This window comes from Mustela nigripes, chromosome 1 (assembly GCF_022355385.1).
Source record: "Mustela nigripes isolate SB6536 chromosome 1, MUSNIG.SB6536, whole genome shotgun sequence".
In the NCBI taxonomy this organism is placed as follows: domain Eukaryota; kingdom Metazoa; phylum Chordata; class Mammalia; order Carnivora; family Mustelidae; genus Mustela; species Mustela nigripes.
Genome location: NC_081557.1, coordinates 208,626,806 through 208,650,825, shown reverse-complemented (window position 1 = coordinate 208,650,825; position 24,020 = coordinate 208,626,806). Strand labels below are relative to the sequence as shown.

Sequence of the window (24,020 nt, the reverse complement as noted above, 5' to 3'; positions counted from 1 at the left end):
TCTGAGATCCCTGGGGATGACAGGCAGCATCCCTCAGTGTACCGGGGCTGTCAGCGTGGCAGGCAAGGGACAGCTAGTGATGTGCAGTGAATCCAAAAGGTAAGGTGGAGTTTTTCAGGCATACAGGGGGAGAAGGGGAATAAGGGCAGGGGCTCCGCACAGAGAAGACCACCGTGTACAAGCCAGCTTGTCAAGAGCAGCAGGTTCCCCCCTCCTCTGCTGCTGTCTGAGCCACCCTGGCCCTTTCCCAGAAAGTCTGGAACTTCATGGGGCAAGAGGAACCCAGGCTGTGGGAGTGGGCTGGCCAGACAGCTGTGGGCCAGTTTGCAGGAAGGTTTCTGCTCCCCACCCTCCCTCCAGAGCCAGGCTGAGCCAAGCCGTGCAGAGACCTGCATGTCTACAGCCAAACAGGGGCAAGTGCGGCTGGGTGTGCTGGTTCCGGGGGGGGGAGCTTTTAGCTCAGGCTTAATGTCTGCCATAGCAACAGGAGCTGAGGGCAGCGAAGACTTGAGGAAGATACCTGGAAAAGAAAACTAAGCTCACCCCACTATTCAGAGTAACTCCCAAGAAAAGGCAGGAAAAGGAGCATTGCCTGATGAGCTTGCACGTGCACAGAGTATTAAACTTGACCACATGTCACGTATTCCCGCATTCTCCTGGTCCCGTTTCAATCATCTGCATGTGGGCTTCCTTCTCCGCACTCCCTTACTCAGCCTCAAAGCCGACATGGCAAGAAGACCAGGCCTCTCACCCCATCTCTGCTGTATTAGGTGAAGGACCTTGGGCAAGTTACCTCACCTTTCTGTGCCTTGGTTTCTTGGTCTGTAAATTGGGAATAACATTACTTGCCTGGAAAGAGTTTTAGGCACATGAGCATTAATCATGATGACTACATAGATAGCCACACTGGCAGGGTTCAGCATGGTGGAAGAAGGGGTGCTGGGGGGGGGGGGAATTAGTTTTTTTAAGATGTTCTCCTGGACTGAGAGGATTTCATGGGGAGCAGTAGATGTGGGTCCAGATCCCATCTCTGCCACTGCCTTACCAGCTGTGGGACCTTAGCCAAGAGTTTTTACCTTGGGCCTCGATTTTCTTACCAGTAGTTTGCTCAGATTCTACATGATATCCAGAGTGCCATTGTCAATGGCACCCATTGACTCTGAAGATGTCTGGGTTTAAAAAGCAAATCAAGGGTTCTTCCCACCCATCAATAAAGTGGGCCTGACAGTACATCCTCAGGGGGCTTCTGGAAGGATGAACAAGGAGAATGCAAAGGAAAACTCATGATAAGCCTGAAAATGCCCAATCAGCCACCTCATGCCACTATTGGCCCACCCATAGTCACATTCATGGAGACATCAGTCTGCTAGCCAAAAAGAAGTAGCAGTGTACATTCTACCACAGTCATGAAGACATTTCACAGCATGCAGAAATTGTTGGAAACTTCCTTTATCCTTCTCTGTTGATCTCAGCACTGCTAATGTATTGAGCTGCCCACAAAGGTCACCTCCTGCACACTGCAAGCCCCAAAGTCCCCCCACATTTGAAGCCCAGTGCTTCCCCATCTCTTCTCCTCCTGCCCAATCATTCCCTAGGGACATCAACTCAATCTCTTGGAAGTAGGGTACAGCTTGACATCTTCTCTTACTCACTTCTACACCACCAACCCTTCCAGCAATCAAGAAATAATCAAGTTGAGATACCACTGGGGTGGCCAGTCGGCCCTAGGGGTTCCTGAGACCAGATGTTCTTCTTTCAAAGCCGGGACAAGTTGGTCATCCCAGAGGCCCAGGAGTCTCAATGAAAAGTCGGTAGAGTTCAGAAAAGGGCAGGCTGGTGTGGGCCTCAGTCTCTGGCAGAGCAGGACTTTGAAAAACTAGAATGGATTTCTCTAGAAAGAGACCCTCACACAAGGATTCAAGGAAAGCAGCGTACTTGGGGGTTGATCCCAGGAGGCACCTGGAGGGGAGTAGACATGTAAGTTGGGGAAGGAAAGGCAGATCAAGGAAGGGGCTTTACAGATCAAGCCACTTCCACATGCAAGCAGAACAGAATCCAGCCAGGGAACTCTGAACAACTGTAGGAAGTATGAGAGTCACTCTGATCCCAAAGACATATTTACAAGTCCTTCTGGCCTGGGAAGGGAGAGGTGTCAACTCTCCAGCCCTGCAACTCAGGTGGAAAGGCAGACCAACACCTCTCTGGAGATGCTGGGGCAAGCACTGAGATGTAGAAAGCCGATGGGGAAAAAGGGACCATCACCCACATCTGCTTGGCATTCTAAGTATTGAACCAGAGAACACCATGCACCCACAGGATCTGAGATCCCATGTAGCCCCAGGACCACAGCTCCTTCAGAGCTGTAGACCCAGGGCCCAGAACAGCACTAGCTCCCTGCACAGCACCAGACCCCCGCAGGAACTCAGGAATTTGTGTTCACTGAATGAATAAACAAACCAGTCCATTCCGCAGCTGGGAAAACTAAGACCCAGGCTGAGAGTGGTCTTGCCTCCAGTTACACGTGTCCCCAAGGTCCTGGCCCTTATTCCAGGCTGCCTTACAAGTGCAGGACCCGTAACAAAGACTCTGCCTTAGCCACTCACGCACGCTTGTCTGTCTCAACACCCCCTAGCCCACGCAAACAAGGAGAAGGGTTCAAGCTTAAAGCATGCTCACGGAGAACTTACCACCAAGCCCTCTGCCCTCCGTGGCACTGGAGTAGAAGCTCCTGATCACACTTAGTAACAGATCATCAGAGTGTGGTTAGCCCAGCCAACAGAACACTTCACTGTGGGTTTTTCTTGATAGATTTCAGTTGTCTTCTCTGACCTGCTAATTAGCTATCATCACTCATTACAATGTGGCAGCTTCCCATTTTTAATTAGAATTAGTTAATTTAATTAATTAATTTAATTAGAATTAGAGTCAGTTTCATGTGGCCCATTTGCCTCTAAGACTCTTCAGGAACATCCTCTCTTCTAGAAACTCCAGATGTTCAAACTTAAGAATTTGACTTAAATATCTGGTTAGAGAAACTCTATTAGAATAAAGTCTCTGTGATAACTGGAATTCAAGAGGGGACTCGTTTCATGTTTCAGTGGAGTGGAATTTGGGAAGGAATTTAATGGTGTCGCATGATTGATCCCATGCAAATGCAAGGCAGAATCACAGAAGGCAGCCATTAATAAGACTGAGAGGCACTAAGTGCTTTATCACAAACATTTTCCCAGCCTTTTCTCACGTTCTTAGCTACAGTCTCCCAACCAGTGTCCCTGTCCACCTCCACTCTCCCTCTGCAACCCCAGCTCCACTCTGTACCAGGGACCATTCTCCAGTATGCAGTCTGATCGGCCTCCCTCCTGCTAAAACCTCGTGCCTACAAACCTCTGACCCCTCAGCAGACGTCCGGGGACCCCCCAGCTCTGTATAGTCCTGTGTGGATATGCCTCTGTCGTTCCGAGAGAGACACCCTCCAAACCCACTCCCATGTTCTTCCCCTCCCCCAGCCGGTTCCTTGACTATGTAATGAATTTTTGCTCTCCCTTAAAAGACCAGTTAAGGATCATTATTTCCTATTTCTTCATTCATTCATCCATCCAACAAACATCTATTAAGGGACACAATTTGCTGTGGGGAAAGTGACAGTGATCAAAAGAACACAATACCTACCCCCAAAGAGCATGATAAACAAGCAAAATAAGTAAAGAAATAAAAAGACAAGGAAGGCTAGCGTCCATGGAAGGCATAGGTGGGGGTAAAGGGACCTCTTCCTTCTATCTAATGAGACACATTCCACTCTCTTTCCCTACTCCTGGAGAAGCCTCCCTTTCGTTTCTTTAGCAGACACACTCCCTGTGGGAGAGACCACAGGCTTGGGTCAGAACCTTGTCTGGTTACATGGGCTGGGCTGCAGTTAGACTAGCAGGAAGGGAAGAAAGGTGTCATAGCTTATATGTCATGTATTGAGGGCCAAGCCCATGCTGAGTAAGTTGTCCCTGTGCTGTGTGCCCTGAAGTCCCTCCGACCCCGGGCGCATTTCCAGCAACAGGCACCATCTGAGCATGAGGGGAGTGAGGCATTCCCAGGAAGAACAGTGCTCACAGCAAACAGGATCATTGGGAAGGCTGAAACAGGGAGTCTCATTTCTCTCTGGCCTCCGTCTGCCCCTGTGGAAGGTAGGGCTGAAGTTGGACAGTTGAAATCCGGTTTTGCAGCATCTATGAATGCAAAAGGAGCAAACTGGTTTTGCTCCCTCAGTTCAGACCACTGACTCCTGATGACTTGTAATTCTTCTTTGTCCAAGATCAGCAGTGTCTGTGACCGTCTCCCTGTGGAGTTTATCACTCCTTTTCTACAATAATTTAAAACCCCACAGAGGGCAAACTTTTCAAAACTCTGGCACGTAGTCAGTACTCAGCAAGCATCTATGTGATTGCATGACGGGAAGAAGAACAGCCATAACAGTTGATAGCACTGAGCCTTTACAACATGTTCAACACAGTGTTTAAGAACTCTGGTTTGATCGCCAAAACAATGCTAAGAGGTAGGAGCTATCTTCATTTTACACATGAGAAAATGGAGAGCCATCCATATGACTTGTCTGTGGTCACACAGGTTGTAAGTGAAGAGTTTCTCGGACTCCAAAGCCAGTGTTCCCGGCCACCAGCACGGCCACCTCAGTGTGTGTGCCATGTGCCAAGTGGGTGCTACCGCCGGCTTTACTGAGAGGCTAAGTAGCTCATCAAGTGCCCAGATTGTAAGAGGGGAATCCAAGGCTTGCAGAAAGCCCAAAGCCTCCCACCTTATTGGCCACGGAGCCAGAAGTGCCCACTGAAATTCAGAACGGGACGAGCCTCTGCAAGGTTGTCCTGGGGGAGCATCCCCACATCTCCCATCCTTCCCTGCCTGGGAAGCCTGCACCCAAAGAGGTGGGCACTCCCTCTGAGAGGTCAGACCTGCCCTTTCTCCATTTGGCTGAACAGGTGTCCTCCAAGGTGATGAGCTTCCCAAGCAAATAGCACCCCCCCCTTCCAGCGCTGCTCCCCAGCTGTGTCTTCTGAGTGCTGATCTATTCCTGGTTGTCCTCATAAAACAAACCTGCCTGAAAGAGTGCATTTGCCCTTCCTCTGGTGTCTTCTGGAGACTGGGCAGGGGAGAGGGTTGTTGATCTGGATTAGAAGCTCTTGGTGACAGCTTGTGTGGCCTTCAGCACCTCTTTCTGCTTCTCTGTGGCCTCAATTCTCTCACCTGTCAAATGGGTATTAGAATTCCTGTCTCCTATGGTAGTTATGTGAACTAGTCGTGTAGACTAGTAGATTCTGAAAATGCCCAGCACAGGGCTTGGAACGTAAATGTGAGTGAAAATGGACAGATGAACAGCCAAAAAAAGACGAAGTCTAATGAGGTAAACACAGCAGAATATCCATGAAGAATTTTCAAAATTATTATATTAAATTGAAAAAAATTTAAAGGTATTTTTTAAACTGGTGCTTGGGGGGAGATATGTTTAAAGGATTAAGTAGCATATGGGCACACCTGTGGAGATTATTAAGGGGATTTAAAAGCCCTTATTAAAGGACTTTTAAAGTTGATGGTAATGGCTCCATTAAAAGAATATAATAATATGAATTATAGAGAAGTTTGGACAGTTGCCCTTTATTTCTTTTATATGAAAATGAATTACGATTTGATATTTTAGTAGATACCTGGCAAGAGCTAGAAAACAGAGACGGGGGGTAGGCAGGGGGGAAGGGAAGGCTGACAGCCACGTGCAGGGAAACTGTCAGAAGCAGAAATGACAGCTGCTGCTGGACGCACATTACTAAACAGGTTCCTTTTGGTCCTCAAAACGCCAGACAGGTAGAGACTATGGCCGTCTTCATTCTGAGATGGGTTTTCCACAGTTTCCTGAGGGTCCCCTCAGGTTGGGACCCCTCAGGTCCCCAACTGAGTTTGGATTCAGTTCTGGCAGCCCATGGAAGTAATTTGCTGCTTACCCACACTCTCTGCTCGTCCTTCAGTTGCCCACATGCTTACCAGCATTTCCTAGGATCGACTCACACACAAACTACATGTCGGAATCTGCTTCTGGGGGAAGCCAAAATAAGCTAGCCAAATAAAATAACAAGGAAGAACTGAATAAGATAGCAAGGTCTATTGGCCAAGAGATGTAATCACTTGGGGCTGACTTGCGAAGTCTAAGCTACACCACGCTACTAGCCAACAGTGTGAGTCCTCGCTGGTTACAGAGTGGAAGCAGTAGCATGAAGGCACAGTCATCTTTTTATTCTTTTGAGCTGGGAGGTGCAGTAGAAAGAAGTCAGGACTTTGGGGTGCCCAAAATCCTGGCTCAGTTGGTTGAGTGTCCGACTCTTGATTTTAGCTTTGGTCCTGGTTGGAGGATCAAGATCCATGTTGGGCTCCACGCTCAGCAAAGAGTCTGTGTATGTTTCTCTCTTCTTCTGTCCCTCCCCTCTGCTTTCTTTCTCTCTCTCTCCCACTCTCTCTCTCTCTCTCTAATAAATAAAGGGGCACATAGGTGGCTCAGTCCGTTAAGTGTCTGACTTCAGCTCTAGTCGTGATTTCAGGGTCCTGGGATCAAGCCCCAAGTCAAGCTCAGTTCTCAGCTGGGAGTTGCATGTTCTCTGCCCCCACCCCACCCCGTTTGTGCTTGGTCTCTCTCTTTCTCTCTCTTCCTCTCAAATAAATAAAAGAAGCAAATCTTTTTTAAAAAAAAATTTTTAATTAAGAGAATGCAGGATTTCGAGTCTGAAGATCCACCTCTGTGTCCTGACTTTTGTGGGGCAGCCTGACCTGGTGGAGACCAAAGGTACAGGTAGTGAAAGGATTCACTCATGGTAGAGCAGAAGAGAGAGATTATTGAAAGCACCACAGGGAGCAGCGGACAAGACAGCAGAGGAGAAACTGACTGCCACACGAGGTGGTGGAAGCCATAGCATTGGGGCCAATGAGGAGCTATGGGAATGTGTGGAATTTTCCTTTTTGGTACCTGTGCCCAGTTGTAAGTATCCTGTTAGTCAGCTAGGGCCTGTGGCTGTTTCAAGGTCAGTGGCTTAGTGCACCTGTTTGCACTCAGCCCAGGGGTCACCGTGGGCCCTTACCCCTTGATCGGGTTTCCATTGCTCAAGCCTGTTGCTTGAAAGTAGACTTTATGTCTTCCACTTTCAAGTGATTCCAGTAACTTAAGCCCTTCATATTCTAGAGTCTCAGTTTCCTAATCTGTAGTCATAATTCATAACTCAGAGTTTGGTCATGAAGATCCAGTGAGATATGGCTTGCAAAATCTTTTTGTAAACAGCAAGATCCACAAATAAAGGGCCCCAACCAGAGAATTTGGAAAAGAATTTGGAAAGATTTGTCAAAATCCTTTACAAGAAGGGATTTTTTTCCAACCGCTTTTTGAAGCACGTTATTTTAAGATGAGCCACAACTGCACATCCGCCACAAGAAATACCAATCCCTAACCTTTAGAAAACATGTCATCAGGGTACTTTAGGTAAATATGTCATGTATAGCCTTATTATAGAATCTTCCTCCCATAAATACCTAACAAAATGAGCTTTTAAAAAAAGTTAGGGACACCCAGGTGGCTCAGTCAGTTAAGTGTGTGCCTTTGGCTCAGGTCCTGATCTCAGTGTCCTGGGATCAAGTTCCACATCCATCAGGTTCTCTGCTCAGTGCGGAGTCTGCTTCTTCCTCTCCCTATGCCCCTCCCCCTGCTCGTGCTCTCTCTCTTGCTTTCTCTTTTGCGCGCTCTCTCTCTCAAATAAATAAAATCTTTTTAAAAGTTTTTTTTTTAAAGATTTATTCACTTATCCTACAGATAGAGATCACAAGTAGGCTGAGAGGCAGGCAGAGAGAAAGAGGAGGAAGCAGGCTCCCTGCTGAGCAGACAGCCCGACGTGGGGCTCGATCCCAGCACCCCGGGATCATGACCAGAGCCTAAGGCAGAGGCTTTAACCCACTGAGCCACCCCGGCGCCCTAAAAAGTTTTTTTTAAAGGAACAACCAAACAAATCTTTACTCAGGAAAAAAAAAATTGACCAGCAGCATGGTACATTCTGTCTCCACCCTTCAGAAAAAACACTGACCAGGGAATGGGATTCAAAATCCCCTAAGAACTCTTAGTAACATCTCTGATTTGTGGGGAAAATAGAGTGAAGAAGTGAGTCAGCAATCAGAGGAAAAGATACCTCCCCCAACAGCAGCCCCCAAAGGCTTCTCACTTTCCAAGACTTTATCCTAATTTGAGGAGAGTAGCTGAAGCCCACAGTAGCTGAGTGTACTTCTGACCTCCTTGAATGGGTTCCAGTGCACGTCACTTAAAATGTCAGAGGTGGGAACAGAGCCCAGATGCTCCAGAAAGGGCTGCCCCCACCACATTTTCTCTACTCCCAACCCCCAGCATTGACTTCCATTCAAGGAAAGTACTGAAAAACAGTACTCATGCCTCAAACCATGATTTGAAAGATAACCTGGAAGAAGAGAAGACAAGGTGTCAAGGATGAATCACCATATCAGAGCAGGTGGAAATCTGGACGGGGCAACTCACTCTATGTATAGAAAGACAGAGAGCAGTGGCACAGGGAATGTACAACACAGGACAAGAAGAAGGAAGAAGGGACAAAGGACGGAGAAGAGAAAGAAGGAAGAGATTGCCCAGAGCATGAAAAATCTGTGCAAAACCAAGAGGATAAAGTCATTCAGGAAACAAAAGATATGGAAGAGGGACAAAAATCATCCAACATAAGGATAATAACTTCTCTGGAGTAAAAAGTCCAACAGGCAGAACAGGAGAGGATTTCAAGTCTAAGGTGGGAAATAAATGAAGAGTAGATCTGTACTTGAGAGGGACACACTGTGTTCTAAGAAAGACTGTTACAGGAAACCAACACCGGGCACATCATAGTTACTGAATTGTTAAGTTAATAACTTCAAGCATAAGGAAAGATTTCTTCGGGGCTTTAGGTGGAAAAAGCCAATCCTCTAAAGGATAAATATTAGAGTAGCTCCAGGCTTCTTAATAGCACACTCAGTATCAGTGCCAAGCGCCAAAATACAAGAGGAGATCATCTCGGGATGGAAGGTTTAGGGACAACTTTTGTTTCTTTTCATGCTTTTCTATGTTGCATGCTTTCTTAGTTGTTAAAAATATTTAAAAATATTACTCATGACCATCAGAAAAATATAGTTAACACTACTTTCACTTTGGAAAACAACACAGAAAGAGCCTACCAGAAACCCATTCTGTTTCCATATCAAACCTCATTCTTTCCCACTTTACCATGGATTAAAGAAACAGTGAGAGGCTCTTAGGAAACCTGGCTTACCTGAAGACAGAAGAGAAACAGATGAATTTCAGGATTTGGAGGAGCATTCAGATAAAACCATGAAGACTTCTAAATTTCCTTCCCATATTTTAAAAATTGTAAACATCTTAGTCTTGCTTGCATCACAGTGGAGTCATTAAGACTAATACTGGCATCACCCACCCTTGAGTTTGAGACCCACTGGTGGTATGACTCGAGGAAATTGTTAACTTCTTAGGCCTCAGTTTTATACATTAAATGGGGAAAATAGTAATCATAACTAGTGCATAGTAGTGGTGATTAAGTGAAGTAATGTATGTCAAGTGCCCTTTACAATGTATGCCATGTAGTTACTGTCACCACCATCAGCACCTGCAGTAGCACCATTGTCCTTTCTATAATCATCACCATCTTCATTTCTATCATTATCACTTTGATCATAATCATCACTAACATCATAATCACCGTTATCACCATCACCTTTAACATCATCATCACTGTCATCAAGATCACCATCAACACCATCAGCAGGAGCAGCAGCATCACCATCATCATCATCACCAACACATCACCATCATCATCATTGTCATCATCATCACCATCATCAACTTCATCATGACCACCATAATCATCATTACCACCACCATCATCACTCTTTGCTAAGAGACCTTGGGCATGTCACTCCCCTTCTCTGAGCTTCAGCTAACTCATTATAAAATGGAAATAATGCAGCAGGAGAGTTTTAAATTATTGTCATAGAAGCTAAGACTTATTGAGTGTCTCCCTGTGCCAGACTTACACTGAGTGCCTACACACAGATGTTCACTTAATCCTCACAAACAAATCCTCAAACCCGTGGTAGGTCCCTACTGTCATCACTGCACAGGTGAGAGAGATATGGTAGACCCAGCACTTAAACCTGTTCTTACTAAAACCAGAGGCCAAGCCCTAGTCCCCTGTGCTTCGCCACCTCCTTTAGTTGTGAGGTTCAAGGAAGATCACGGAAATGAAACCAATCAAAGAAATAGACTGTGCAGGATTCTTTAGGTTTCTTGTATTTGCCCTCCAGGGTGATCTGAAGGAAGAATAGAGGAGACCTGATGTAGACATCTTGTGAACTCTGTCTTAATCACTCCTCCTGGATCCTGCAGACCTCTACTGAATGCCTCCTATGTGTATTCTAGGTGCTGTGCTAGAGTAAAGGTCATCACCAACAAACAAGTCGTGGCCCAGCCCTGAAGAAACAAAGAGACATGCGAAGAGGCATGTGTGTCAACATTCTCTGCTCCATTGTAAGCTGATGCACCAGCATCAGAAATGTTAGCAGAGTTATCCACAGGTGCTTCCAGAAAACACCTAAGGGAAGTCAGAGAAAGGAAACACCAGCCTTCAAAACTGTTCAGACTTCACATAAGTGTGAACTGACCCCCAAGGATATGCTACAAGGCTTACAGGGTTGTTAGCTGTAGGAGCACCTGAGTGTGTGATACACATACTTTCAACAAGGCAAAACTATGCTCTTTACAGACCTAAAGGCTGGTACTTAAGACATTTCAATGTGTAGCCATTGTTCTTGCACAGTTTCATAGATACCTTTAAGATATGGAAAGTCTATTTTCTTTGTAGTTAACAGTATATCAAATCTTTTCAAAATCAAATTTTGAGTGCCTAATTCAAGTAAGAAAATATCCATCAAGTATCCACTTTCTGCCAAAGATGCCAGGCCAATGGGGAGGCTGCAGGCCCTGGAGGGCTCATGGTCTAGTGGGGGCTTGATGGGACGGTCCATTCTCAGTCATTTTGATGTGTTGGAGTCCAAGGCTTGCTGGCAGAATAGAGGTGTGACAACAGTGAAAGTTCTGGAAAGACAGGCTTGAGCTGTCCTTCCTCTGTGACCTTAGGTTGCATGGTTGAACTTGACGATGAGTGGTATGGTTGTGTGCAGTGCTTACAATGAAAGTTTTGCCTCCATGGGGTGGAGTCTCTGAATTCTGCCCTTTCCTTCCATCCCCACTGCCACCATGCAAGCCCTCTGCATAACCGTGGCCTCCCTTCGTCACTACCCAGCGGCCTCCTGCAGCCCCTCCTCTACCAGCCAGTCCCCTCTCCAAATAGCTGTAGTGTCTACGAAATGCAAGTGGATTACATCAGTCCCTACCTGAAACCCAATGTTGGTTTTCTTCAGTTGGTTTTCTTCAATAGTAGAGCTCTCCTTGATCTACAAGACGCTGCCTAATTAGCCCTGCTTGTCTTTCCTGCTTCGTACTTTTCCTCCCACCCCTCCCTCAGCTGTACAGACAGAGTGGCCTCTGCTCTAGACCTTGACCCAATGCCTTTCATTCTCCAGGGTATCTGCCCTCCCATCCCTTTCCCCACAGTTTTCCCCAAATCTTAGCAAGCTGTATCTCCTCCTTCAGGTCACATCTCAGCCATCCCCTGCACCCCCCAGATAGCCTTCCTTAGCCATTACAAACATAGGCTCCCCCCCATTGCTGACTGCATTCCCTCCATGCTTATCACATGTTGTGATTACTCATTCATTCATTCATTCATTCATTTCTTTTTTGATAAACACATCATCCTTTCTCCTCTACCAGATGAGGGAATTCCATGAGAGCAGGAATTGTCCCTGTTGTCCACCAGTGTGGGACCAGCCCCAACACAGTCAATAATCATGGTCAAAATGTTCAGTGTCTCCCTGGAGTTTGATAAAAGCCCACCACCCTTGCTGTGGAATGCCAGCATATAGATCTGATTGGCAGAGTGGGGATTCCATTGGGGAGTGGGGAGGTGAAAATAGGCCCCCAGTGGTCATGCTGAGACCCAGGTCAAGGGTCTGGGCACAGGGCCCAATCCCAGGTCTCACTGAGTTCCAGAAGAGGAGGGTGCAGACCTTGAAGAGTCTAAGCTAGGTGTGGTACCCTGCAGTTAGAAGTGTGTGCAAGCAGTCTGGGTTGCCACAGTGACCGTTAGAGCGCTGGCATCCCTGAGGTGAGGGGTGACAGACATCCTGCAATTGCACAGGACGGTCATCAAAATAAAGAATTGTCCTCCCTTAATGCCAATGACATTTCCACTGAATAACACTCCGCTGCTGGGGTGACGAGTGGGACCCACCACACATCCAGTCATGGGGAGATAAGGAGGACAAACCAATAGCCAGCTGGGCGGGGGCTCCCATCCTATCTAGCAAGGATTAGCGGGGAAACAAAGCGGTGATTTGGAGGTTGGAGCCCCAAGCCTGAGTTCCGGCTCTGCTCCTCAGGAGCTGAGTAACACTGGGGAAGTCCAGCAACCTCTCTGGGCTTCAGTTTTCTTACCCAGGTACAGTAACCCATACCTGCCTGACACGCTGTATCCGTAAATGTCAGTTACCTTGTAAATCAGATTTTTACATTTTGTAGTGGATTACAGCTGGATTCAAAGGGCATTCCAAGAGCCGAGAGGCTGTATCCCCTCTTGTTTGGATGGGCCAGGTCAGGAAAATGGTTTCTATATGTGAGGAGTGATGGGCTGACTCCGGCACCCAGTCCTGAAGCTGTCGGTCACCCAGGTGGGGCCGGCTCACAGAGAGGGTGCGACCCTACCATTGGACGAGATGCTGGTGTCATGCGTCTTTCCATGTGGTTAATTCTGTGCCCTGGCTCTGCCATTGCAGGGGGCATCCCGTTCATCTTGACTGGCGAGTTCTTCCAACAATCCCAGCGGCCGGCCGCCTTCATCATTGCAGGCACTGTCAACTGGCTCTCCAACTTCGCTGTTGGCCTCCTCTTCCCCTTCATCCAGGTACGACTGACAAGGGGTCTGCTGCCCGTGGGATGCCATCTGATTCGGCAGCCCTCTGCCTGAAGGGTGAGTCACAGAGCAGAGGCTGAGTCCCTCAACTGGAAACTCATACTGTTGTCCTAAGGAAAGCAGAGATATGCCTCGGCTCCAACCCTGAACCCTCTTTCTCCCTCCCGCACCTTCCAGGTGCTGCCCCCAGACACTAAGGGCTGCCTCAGAGGGAGTGGGCTTCCTATCACCAAGGGTCTGCGAGGAAACCTAGATTAGAATCTCAAACCCTCACCTTTGCAATGTGCTTGTCATGGTGTTAGACAAATCCATGTGATAGTTACAGTGCACCCTGTTGTGCATTTTAAGTCCTCACTGTCATCGTAACCATGCTGATGGGGTCTCTGTTCCAAGGGTGACCACAGTGGACAGGAAAATGTGAACTCAGGAAATGGGTACAAGTTCTCTGTGTGTAGGTCAAGAGTCTATTCATTCACTCATTCATTTATTCAGCACATACTTACCGAGTTCCTACTCTGTGCTGGGCACTGTTTCAGGCAGTGGGAATAGCGTGGGAATGAGAATTGTGCTCTATGGTCCTGAAAAGGGAAGCAGCCCAGGAATAGAGCAGTCCCCTTCTCGGGGCCTATTTCAGCCCTCTCCCCCTCAATTAATAGTCTGCCTATTAATTGACTAGCTTCAATCCCAGCATGCCCCAGAGATTCTGCTGCCAGCTTATCTGAGTCCAAGGTCAGTAGCCCCACCCACAGGCCCACGTGGCTACTCCTGCATCATAGAGCAGCTACTCTGTGCCAGGTCTTCAGCACATAAGCCTGGGGCTCCTGCCCGTTCCATTTTACTGCAGGGAGGCTGAGGCTCAGGGAGCAGATGCCATCAGCCCAAGGTCCTGCGGTAACCTAGTCTTTCTGCCCCATGACCTTTTACTGTTAGACATTCTCTGCCTGCCTTTCATTACTCTCAGACTCATCACATGACTTTTACAGCATCTTTGACCGCATCTTAGCTACAAGCATCCTGCTTCTGAATGTACATGCCACAGGGGACTCCTTGGGCCCCACGTCCATTTCCTCCCAACCTTGGGCATCTTCAGCCAGCACGGCCAGAACATAACAAGTAACCTTTTCAGTGGACTCCTAACCCCAAATGGCTTCTTCCTAATTCATTCAAAGCCAGCAGAGTCGTCAGGGGTCAATAACATATCCATTGCTATGGGGGAAATTAACTTCAAACCACTTCTCTGTCAACACAGATCTGCCTACCACTCTTACCATTTAAGTGGAGAAATTCTAGACCCCTCCACCTGGCTCACCACTAAGCTGTTTCTATGTCTGGGAAATAGGCCACAGTCTCCTGAGAAATTTGGGGCAGGGGTCGGGCGGTACATAAAAGACCTCGCTGTTCCCCCACACAAAACACTCCACCTGACTCTCCTGCCACAGTTTGGGAACAGACAGCTCCGACGTGCCACCTTAACACTGACATTTGCTGAGTGCTTGCTGTATGCCGGGCTCACTGAACCCCAGTCCACACTGGGAGGTCAGGCCTTCATGTCTCCCTGGTTCAAACCAGCAGCCTGGAGCTCAAACAGCAGCAGCCAGTCCCCAATGTCACCCCCATGAAGAGTGACAGAGAGGGCAATTGTCTCATCCTTGCCTGTAAGACAAGGGGAGGAAGGAGCCCTTGGTTATGCAGCAGGTGATTCTGTCCAACACGCCCATTGGAACTGGGTTTGAGGAGTTAATTTATGTTTAGGCATACACATGAACAAGGCACTTGCGTGTGTTCACACATAGGCACACGTGTGCTCACACACACACCAACACAGGCCTGCATCTCAAGGAAGTCTCCAGCAGATTGGACCCGTCTGACCTTTCTTTCACATTGTTCGCTTGGGAAATCACAGCCCATCCGCGGCTTCTCCCCAACAGAAACGTCGTGCTGCCTCTCCCTTGACATGCTCCCCCGGACTCTGTTGGGGGCTGAGCTGGGCTTATTCCAAGTTCTGGGGAGCTGTGCCAGCCCCACCTGCTCAGCCGGATTACTTGGCAGGGAAATGGCATGGGAGAGGACAGCGACCGTGACAGGCCGTTCAGCATGCAGTCACGCCATCACATGAAAGGTCTTATTATGCCCAGTTACCAGTCAAGACAGGTTGGATTTGCTGCAGAAAGAAATAGCCCCAGGTCTCAGTGGCTTTAACTCACCCAGGACGATGTCTTACTCATGCTCGGTGTTCATTGTGGGAGGACTAGAGATTCTAGAAGGCCCCAGAGCTTCCCGACTCAGTCCCGGCAGGTGGAAGGAGTGTGGCAAGTCTCACACTGTCCATTAAGGCCGTCACCTGGCACCAACATAGACTACCACCATGAGAGTCCACTGAGTGACACCACCACTCCCTACCACAGGGAAAATTCAGGTAGCTTTCTGTCCAGAGGGAAAGAGCCAGAAATCTTAAGCCCTTCCATAATAATGGCCATCACCCAGAACTCTTTGAGGAGGAAAGCCAGGCTCAGCAGGACACTTGCCCAAGGTCTCAGACAGTGAAAGGAAGAACATGGTCACACCCATGGATGTCACCCCCTGTGCCCTTCCTTGACCCCAAGGGCTTTTGTGTGTATCAAACTCCTTTCCATGATAACCCAGTTTCTCACAGCCTTGACTACAATTTCAGGGAATCATGTTCATTTCAACTGGCTCACTTCCAGCGGAATGTCCAGGAGCCCGAGAGGCTTCCAGGGCCACAGCTCCTCCCAGGACACCCTGTTGTGATGTGTTGGAGTGTCTGGGGACAAAGCAAGACCAGAACTGTCAGTGGTTTAGCAGGTCCCTCCTGCAGGAGCCCTGAAGGAGCCCCTGAGAATGCCAACACTGTCATTATGAATAAAAATGCATCCGTTCACGCCATGGGGATGATCTCATGCCAGATTGCACAGAGAAAGTCAGCCCGAGGGCTGCTCGGAGCCTGGCCTGGAGCAGGGGAATAAGGCCAGGACCCAGGTGAAGGGCTCAGGGCTGAGAGGGACGCCACCTGCTCATAAAGCCGAGGGCCCCCATGCACACAGGACACAAATCTGCACGCCTGTCCTAGGACATCCAGACCAGCTGTCTCCTCCCAGACACAACAAGGGCACAGGAGTCACAGGAGAGCTGTGGCCCCCCTCCTTACAGGCTTAGGTCTGGGGACTTGGGGCAAGGCTGGGCGAAGTGCAGGGGAGCTGCAAGGAAAGACAAGTGGTTGGGGAAGATCTGGAAGGCAGGTCTCCGATCCATTCCCTGAGAGGTATTGGGCTCAGATGTGGTCACTGACTGCCTTTGGCATTTGGGGGCTAGAGCTGGAGAGGTGTGTGACTTCCACATCAGAAGAGACTGCCTGACCTTGGCCTTGACCTTGCCTGGTAATGCCTGCAGCCACACAAGGCACATGGGCAAGTGGTAAGGGGAGCCAAGGGTGGATGGATGGGTAGATTGGTGGATAGACAGATAGACAAACAGATTGATGGATAGCTAGAGGTTGAAGGGAGGAGATAGGACAGATTGATTTGAAGACATTCATCAGACACTTACACAGGAGTCTGCCAGAGGTGGAAGGGGGGCATTGCAGGGCAGGAGGACTGAGAGCAGCACTGAAGATAAGAAGGGGCAAAACGGAGAAACACAGACAAGACAGAAGCTTTGCTCCATCCAGCAGTGACAGGAGATCAGGAGGTACGGAGCCTGTGAACTCAGCCCTTGCCCCTGGTGGCTGGGGGTAGAGTGCAAAGGGATGGGTGGTGGGGGGAGAGGGAAGGAGAGCGTTAGGTAAGTAAGCTGACACACGGCACACTAGAATTCAGGACTGGCCTTGGAGCTGCTCCCACCTGCCCCAGGCAGGGGAGGGCTGGGGGAGGCTGAGGACCCACTGCCCCCCTTGGACCACTACCATAAGGCGTCAAATTAATGACATTATTCTGATGGTATCAGTTCACGGGGCATCTTTCTGATTTTTGTGCCAAGCCCCAGACCTGATGTTTTTCATCCATTTTCTCAGGAGTCCTGACAGCTGTTGTCAGGTTCATTCACTCAGCTGGTGTTTGAGGATGGCCTAGTGGGTCCCTCTAAGGGGGCAGAACACAAGGGCCAGCTCTCTGTAGGGCACTGTCACTGACAATCCTTCTCATCTTCTCCTTCCTCTCCTTCTTCTCCTTTTCCTTCTGTTTATTCCTTCTCCTCCCCCTCGCCCTCTTCTCTCCCTCCTCCTCCTCCTTCCTTTTTCCCTATCAAGTCATGAGGGCATGCCAATTATAAATGATCAGCCTCACCGTACAGACTCTAAAGGGGTGAAGCCAAGCACGTTAGTGGCTTAATGACACTGTCCTTCTTTTCTTCTAAATACATGTACTGTTTCGTATTTATAAAAATCGGAACCAGGTTTTTTTTTGTTTTGTTTTGTGCTTTTGCTTTCCTCACCCGGCACGAAATCATGAGCATTCCTGGACACCTGTGGGTGTTTTCAAGGCACTTTTCCCTCTGGAACCAGAGCTCCTGCCAGCTGGGGCGTCTCCAGCATCTCCAGGTTGGGGATCATTCAGGAAGCGTGGAAGTTTTGAGCACTGACTCAAGCCAAGGAGCCTTGCTGGTCACACCGAGGCCGACACTGGCCAGGGGGCCACAGTGAGATTTGGTGAAATGTCGGTCTCCTGGCCCAGGACAGGGAAGGCGGCAAGGGTTCGTTTCCTTTCTGGCTGTGGGCTGGCCAGGGCAGAGGCCCGGCTCTGGGAGCTGCTGTTGGCTGTGACAACTGCACTTAGAGAAAGGCAGGGTGTGCACCTTCTTGTTCCCACACCCCCCCTTCCAACCTGGACTGTCCCATGGGAGCAGCTCCTGCCGCTGCGGCCTCCACAGCTGACCTGCTCCATTCACATCCACAGCTGACCTGCTCCATTCACAGCCCTTCCAGTAGTCCTCTCAGCCATGGCCAAGAGCCTGCCTTAGTCTGCTCACGCCGTCACAACCACATACACCAGACTGGGGCTTAACCAACAGAAATGTGTTTTCCCACAGTTCTAGAAGCCAGAAGTTGGAGATAAAGGTCTTGGCAAAGTTGATTTCTTCCAGGACCTCTCTTCTAGGTGTCGTAAAGACCACCATCCTTCCCCCTGTCTTCACACAGTCGTCCCTTGTGTGTCTGTGTCCCAATCTCCCCTTCTTTTAAGGACACATGTCAGATTGGGTCAGAGCCCATCACAGGACTTCATTTTACTTTAATCCCCTCTTTAAAGACCCTCCTTCCACATAAGCCACATTCAGAGGTGCTGGGGTTTAGGACTCCAACATGTGAATCCTCGTGGTGGATACAATTTGGCTCACAACAGCCACCAAGTGAAGTTTTTCAAGCATCTTGATCTTTTCGTTTGTTTCCGAAATGTGTCAGTGGCAAGTGTCCCCAAGCAAGGACCTGTAAGGGGCCCAGTCTATTCCCACAGAAAACAAATATCAGAGCCAGCATGGCTGCAGACAGGTGACATGGCCCAGAACTTGACTGTGTCATACGCATCAGCAGGGGGCCCTGGGCTAGGTCCTTGCCCACTCTGAGCCTCAGTTTCCCCATCTAGAAAATGGAAAATCCTTCACTCTTCTCTCAGCCATGGAGAACAGAGCCTGCTGAGGACACGAACAACCCATAAGCCTGCTTGCCCGGGCGGGGCTCACCGGCTGTCCAGACCACCCCCTACACAAGGAGAACTCGAGAGTCGCAGGAGGGTTCTGCTGTCTGGGGACTCCCCACCTGGGGCAGTACCAGTAACCCAGAAACCATTTCCTGTACAGAATAGCTTGGTGTCTGGTGGCTGCTGCTGTGGCTGTTTGTTGTCCTTAGTCCCCGTATGTGCCAGGCACTACCTTAGACATAAATGAGACACAGGCGAAAATGCACAGACTTTGAGGTCACACAGTCTGACCTTGAATCCTGATCATGCCTCTCAGCAGGGAGGTGAAGTGCATTCTGGTCAAATTTATCCAACTGCGATTGCTCTCTGAGCTGTAATTTTCATGTCTATGTAACAAGAGAATGGCCCCAATTTTGCAGTGGTGCTCCTGAAAAAATTAGAGGTAGAAGTCAAGTCTTGAGCAGTGTCTGCCCATGGACACTCAGGATCAACTACTCTCATGGTCATTACTAGTACTGTAAAGGCTGCTTCCTGCTGTGTGGTCTAGGGACACTTGGGAAGAGGAGACAGGACAGGAAGATCAATTCGTGGTGAGTCCTGGAAGCTTTCACCACCCCTAAGTCACTGAGCCATCCAGGACAAGTTGCCTCTCAAAGCTTGCCTTCTCCTTCCTCCTTACCCTTCTCTCCCACACCCTGCCCCTTCCTACAGAAGGTTCTAGATATGCATGGATGGGGCAGGTCACCTTGACCCCTGGGGGGAATCAATATCACTGTTTCTCTGTCCTTAGCCTCAGGCTGCCTCTTCCTTGGGCCTTTGCTCTGGTGGCAGCAATGGTTGTACCAGCCTGCAGACAACTCGGCCTCTGCCATGAGCACCAGTATTTTCTGGTCCAGACAAAATGGCAAACATATGCCTGCTTGATTATACTGGAGTTATAACATTGCGTTTGAGTTCAGTAAAATCCAGAAGTGAGAAAATGATTCTTTTCAACTCGAAATTTATTGGGTCCTATCCCGTTGCATAGGGCAACGTGAGGAGGAAGCCAGTGCAGACCCAGGATCACGGGACCTGAAACCACATAAAAATGCCCCTCCCTCCTCCAGAGGATCTAGCTGCCATCCTGGGTCTAGAGGGAGGAAGGGAGCATCTTTCACTAGCTCCGTCTCCACCAGCACCAGCACCAGCACCGAGGCACAATCTTGCCCTAACATTTCAGAGAGAACAGACATGCCCCTCAGAGGAACTGGTTTGTTTTGTGTTTCTTGGAAGGAGGCAGGCAAAGTGGGGCATCACTGGGATGACCAGTACAGGGACCTTTCAGGTTGAGGTTGAGGGAGTCAGTGGCAGTGGGGGCAGCAGGGAACAGGAAGATGCTGGCAGAGGCCCCGAGCCAGCCCCGAGCAGGCAGCTGAGGGGCGTAGGGGATTGCAGTGAGTGTAAGGGAGGCCCACCCCAGCACTGAGGGCAGGAGAGGGATTTGGGGTTTTGCCAAAGGACTCTGGGAATCCACTGCATGGTTTTAAGACATCCATTTTGTGACTTTAAAAGAACGCTCAGGATGCCTGGTGGCCACTAGATTCGAGCCAGGAGACAGGAAGAAAGGAGGAGAAGGTGACAGACAGCGGAACGATGGTTGACAGTGTGTGTGGTGGGGGTGGCAGGGGGGCAGACGGGAGAAAGGAGGCACTGGCTAGAAATGGCACAGGAAACTTTCTAGAGTGGTGGCAATGTTTTAAGTCTTGACAGAGGACTTAGTTACACAGGGGACTCGTTGAATGCTACACTTAAGATCTGTGCAAGTTACTGTATATAAATCAATCTGGATAAAAATGTGTATATTTGTTAAAAAAGAAGAAGAAGAAGAAGAAAGGTAAAAGCCATTTCAGGATAAAGGCATCAGGATGCAGAAGCAAAGACAGGCAGAGAGGGAGGAAGCAGCCAGAGGTGATTCAGGGAAGACAGCAGTGCTTGTCTGAGAACCGGTAGAAAAGAACAGGCCTGCCGGGGAGGAGGGCAGCCCACTGGAGGCTTCCGCAGGGCATGCAGGGCTGAAATCCCATCATGCAGCCACGGGGCTGTGTCTACCTCACAGGTACCCAGGCAACTCCAACAAGATCCTACGTGTACACACGGCAGAGACAGAAGACATCCCCAAGACCCCTGTTTCCCCCGGCTTCCCCCAGAGACATCCTAGCATTCCAGGTCGACTCTGCTCCCACAGTGGAACAGCCTTGCCTTTGTAAGGTCTCTGCGGAGCTGGAGGGACAAGTGTGAGACACTCGACTTCCCATCAGTTCTTGAGTGGCAGCCCTTGCACTGACACAGCCCAGAGCTTGGGGACAATCCCCAGTGAACCAGCGTTCTGTGGGTCAGGGGGAAAAACCAAGCAGAAGGATTCTATTTTTGGCAAGTCGTGAACTTCTAACTGGAACCACCTCTTGTGCCCTCGATCTTCTCCATGGCAGGGCTTTCATTTCATTCATTTACCCCCTCATTCAACGTATTCTTATTAAGACCGAGCTTTCAGTGATGCGGGCACTGTCTTGAGCTGGGGGTAAAATGGAGAGCAGGTGGCATGGACCCCGCCATCATGGAACTCACGGCCCAGGGCCTATGGACGCCAGATGGTCCATGGATGAGTTTCAATAAGACCATGACATGACCCCACTCCAGAAATGGCATTGAAAATGTCAAGTGGATGAGAGTTTTTTCCCCCCCTTTTGATAGAGAAGGGGTTGCGTAGCTTTTTATCAGGGTCTCAGAGAAGCAAGTGGAATGTCACCTGCCCTCACCTGCATGCCTTCCTCCCATCTACTCAAGTCCCCAAACGGCTGCAACCTCTACACCTCTCATCCTTCAAGACTCAGCTCACAGGTGACTATTGAAATGTGGCTGAACACACCAGGTGCCTGACCCACCCACCGAGAATCCTAGATAATACTCTAAAAGGTGTAACCTGCTATAAAACAAGACGGGGTCCCAAGGTTATAGTTGTAAGAGGACATCTCTTAGCATATGGAACAAACAGCAGAAGACAGGCTGGCCCAGAGTGCATCCAGGACGGGGCTGCTGAGACAGTGGAATGGGTCCTCAGACACAGTGGACAGGATGCTGGCTGGGGGTCCTCACCAGGGAATGGCCAGAGAAATGACAGAAGGAAAATTCCCAGACCTGTTGAAACACCAGTCCTCAGCATGAACAGTCCGCCTCATGCTAAGCGGATTTGGTATAAAGGATCCCTTTCTAAACACAGGGATGTGCAATTGAAGAACACTGAGTTAAAAAAGAATATCCTAAAACTTCCGCTGGGAAAACTCAGATAACCTGAAAAGAAGTGATCATCAGATGACATCCCTCTGCTCCTGAGGGAGACTCTACCTGTAGGGTAAGAGATCCTGTCTTCAAAGTCTGGAGAGGAAACTATTTTGAAATTAGAAGTCCGTACCTTTCACATGCGAGAGAGGGGAAGGGCATTTTCAGACATGAGAGGCCCAGAAAGCTTACCACGTGCCTTGGCCACCTATGGCCTAGAAAACTGGAGATACTTGGTGTCCCGCAGCTCCAAAACCTGTTCGCAAAATTGGTAAGAACAGAGTTTGAACTTGCAGGCTACGGGCTGCAATGCTAACCAATGGGAGGCCTCAGGCAAGCTGCTTAATCCCCTGAGAGCACAGGACTTAGTTCAATGTCTGGCCCAGAAGCCTCAGCAGACAAGGCTTGGTACCGATACCATTATTCACATCAGTAGTGTTCCAGCTGCAGGCAGAGACTGACTCACATCCATAGCAGGAACGAAGGGTCCTGTTTATATATCTGTTGCAAAGTCTAACCATTTAAAATATCCTTTCTTCTTGACCTAGCCATTCCCAGTAGCAAGTAAAGTATTTGAATTTGCACAAGTTTCAATTCAATGTAAGATTTTTTTTTAATTTATTTGACAGAGACACAGTGAGAGAGGGAGCACAAGCGGAGGGGGCGGGGGGGGGGGGGGAGGGGGAGGGGGGGGGGGGGGGGGGGGGGGGGGGAGAGGGAGAAGCAGGCCCCTGCCGAGCAGGGATCCTGATGCAGAGCTCCATCCCAAGACCCTGGGATCATGACCTGAGCCAAAGGCAGACACTTAATGACGGAGCCACCCAGGTGCCCCTTCAATGTCCTTTATTTCAAAGCGGAGACATAAATGTTGTAATTATTCATAGTCATAAATGATAGGAAGTCGGGGCTAGGGGTAGTCTAGTCTGCCAGGCTGCCGTCCCAAAGTACCACAGACAGGGGACTTAGATAACAGAAATCAATTTCTCACAATCTTGGAGCCCAGAAGTGCAAGGTCAAGATGCCAGCAGATTTGGTTTTGTTACAGAACTTGGGATTTTTTAACTCTTGTGTGTAGAAGTAGACATGAGGCCAAGGATGGTGCAGGAAGTGTTTATTGCTAGCTCACTCCCAGGCCTGAGGAAGACAGCCTTAGGAAAAGGCATACGGGGCTGCTCCCTAAACAATGGTCAGGGGAAGAATTTGAGGGGCTGAGGTGGAGAAGGGAGTACCGTCCTAGCACTTGGAGTTAGGAAACAGGACGCTGGATGTGGGGATGCGGTTGCCTGAACCCCTATGCCTTATTTGCATGTTAAATTTCCTCCCTAGGCATGATTTTTAGCATTATAATGAGGGGAAAGTCTGTGGGAGGCAGGAGGTCCGCTGCAGCTCAGACTGGTCTGGTCTGGTCCTTGCAGGAGCAAGTCAGGGGTAAGTGAGCCCTGGAGCTTATTTCAGGCTTCCGGCTTCCGGCTTCCTGATGACCTGCAGCACCTGCCAGGCGGGCTAGAGAAATGGGTTATCTGAGGGGACCGAGGTGTCCTGCAAGTTCTGTTCTGCAGAGGAACTGCCGCAGAAAAGAGAACTGCAAAGAGCAGACAGATATTTAAAGAGCTTTCTTTTTGCAACAGACTGAACCTGTAAGGAGATTAGGGCCCAAGGGCAATTTCAGCCTAAGATCTGCTTTTCTAGGAAGATGCCTAAGAACCTCTCTCTCTGGCTCAGTTTCTGATGAGGGCTCTCTTCCTGGCCAGCAGGCGGCCACCTTCTCACCATGGCTTCCTGCGGCTTCTCCTTGGTGTGCACAGGGAAGGAAAGAGCAATCTTTCTCTCCCTTTTCTTAAAAGGCCACCCATCCTATGGGATTTGGACCCCACCCTTATCACCTCATTTTACCTTAATTATCCCCCAAAAGCCTTATCTCCAAATACAGTCGCAC

General features: G+C 49.2%; 1 protein-coding gene across 8 annotated transcripts in view; it reads left to right on the top strand.

The window, feature by feature from the left end:
* The window catches only part of SLC2A9 (solute carrier family 2 member 9), a 233,475-nt gene that overhangs the window by 206,656 nt on the left and 2,799 nt on the right, over positions 1 to 24,020 (top strand). For 7 of the 8 annotated variants that reach the window (XM_059380875.1, XM_059380894.1, XM_059380884.1 and 4 more), the window contains one exon: positions 12,988 to 13,115. In XM_059380875.1, coding sequence (XP_059236858.1) covers positions 12,988 to 13,115 — 128 coding nt within the window. Of the gene's footprint in view, positions 1 to 12,987; positions 13,182 to 24,020 lie in introns of all 8 variants that reach the window. The other variant, XM_059380901.1, reaches the window with a different exon arrangement.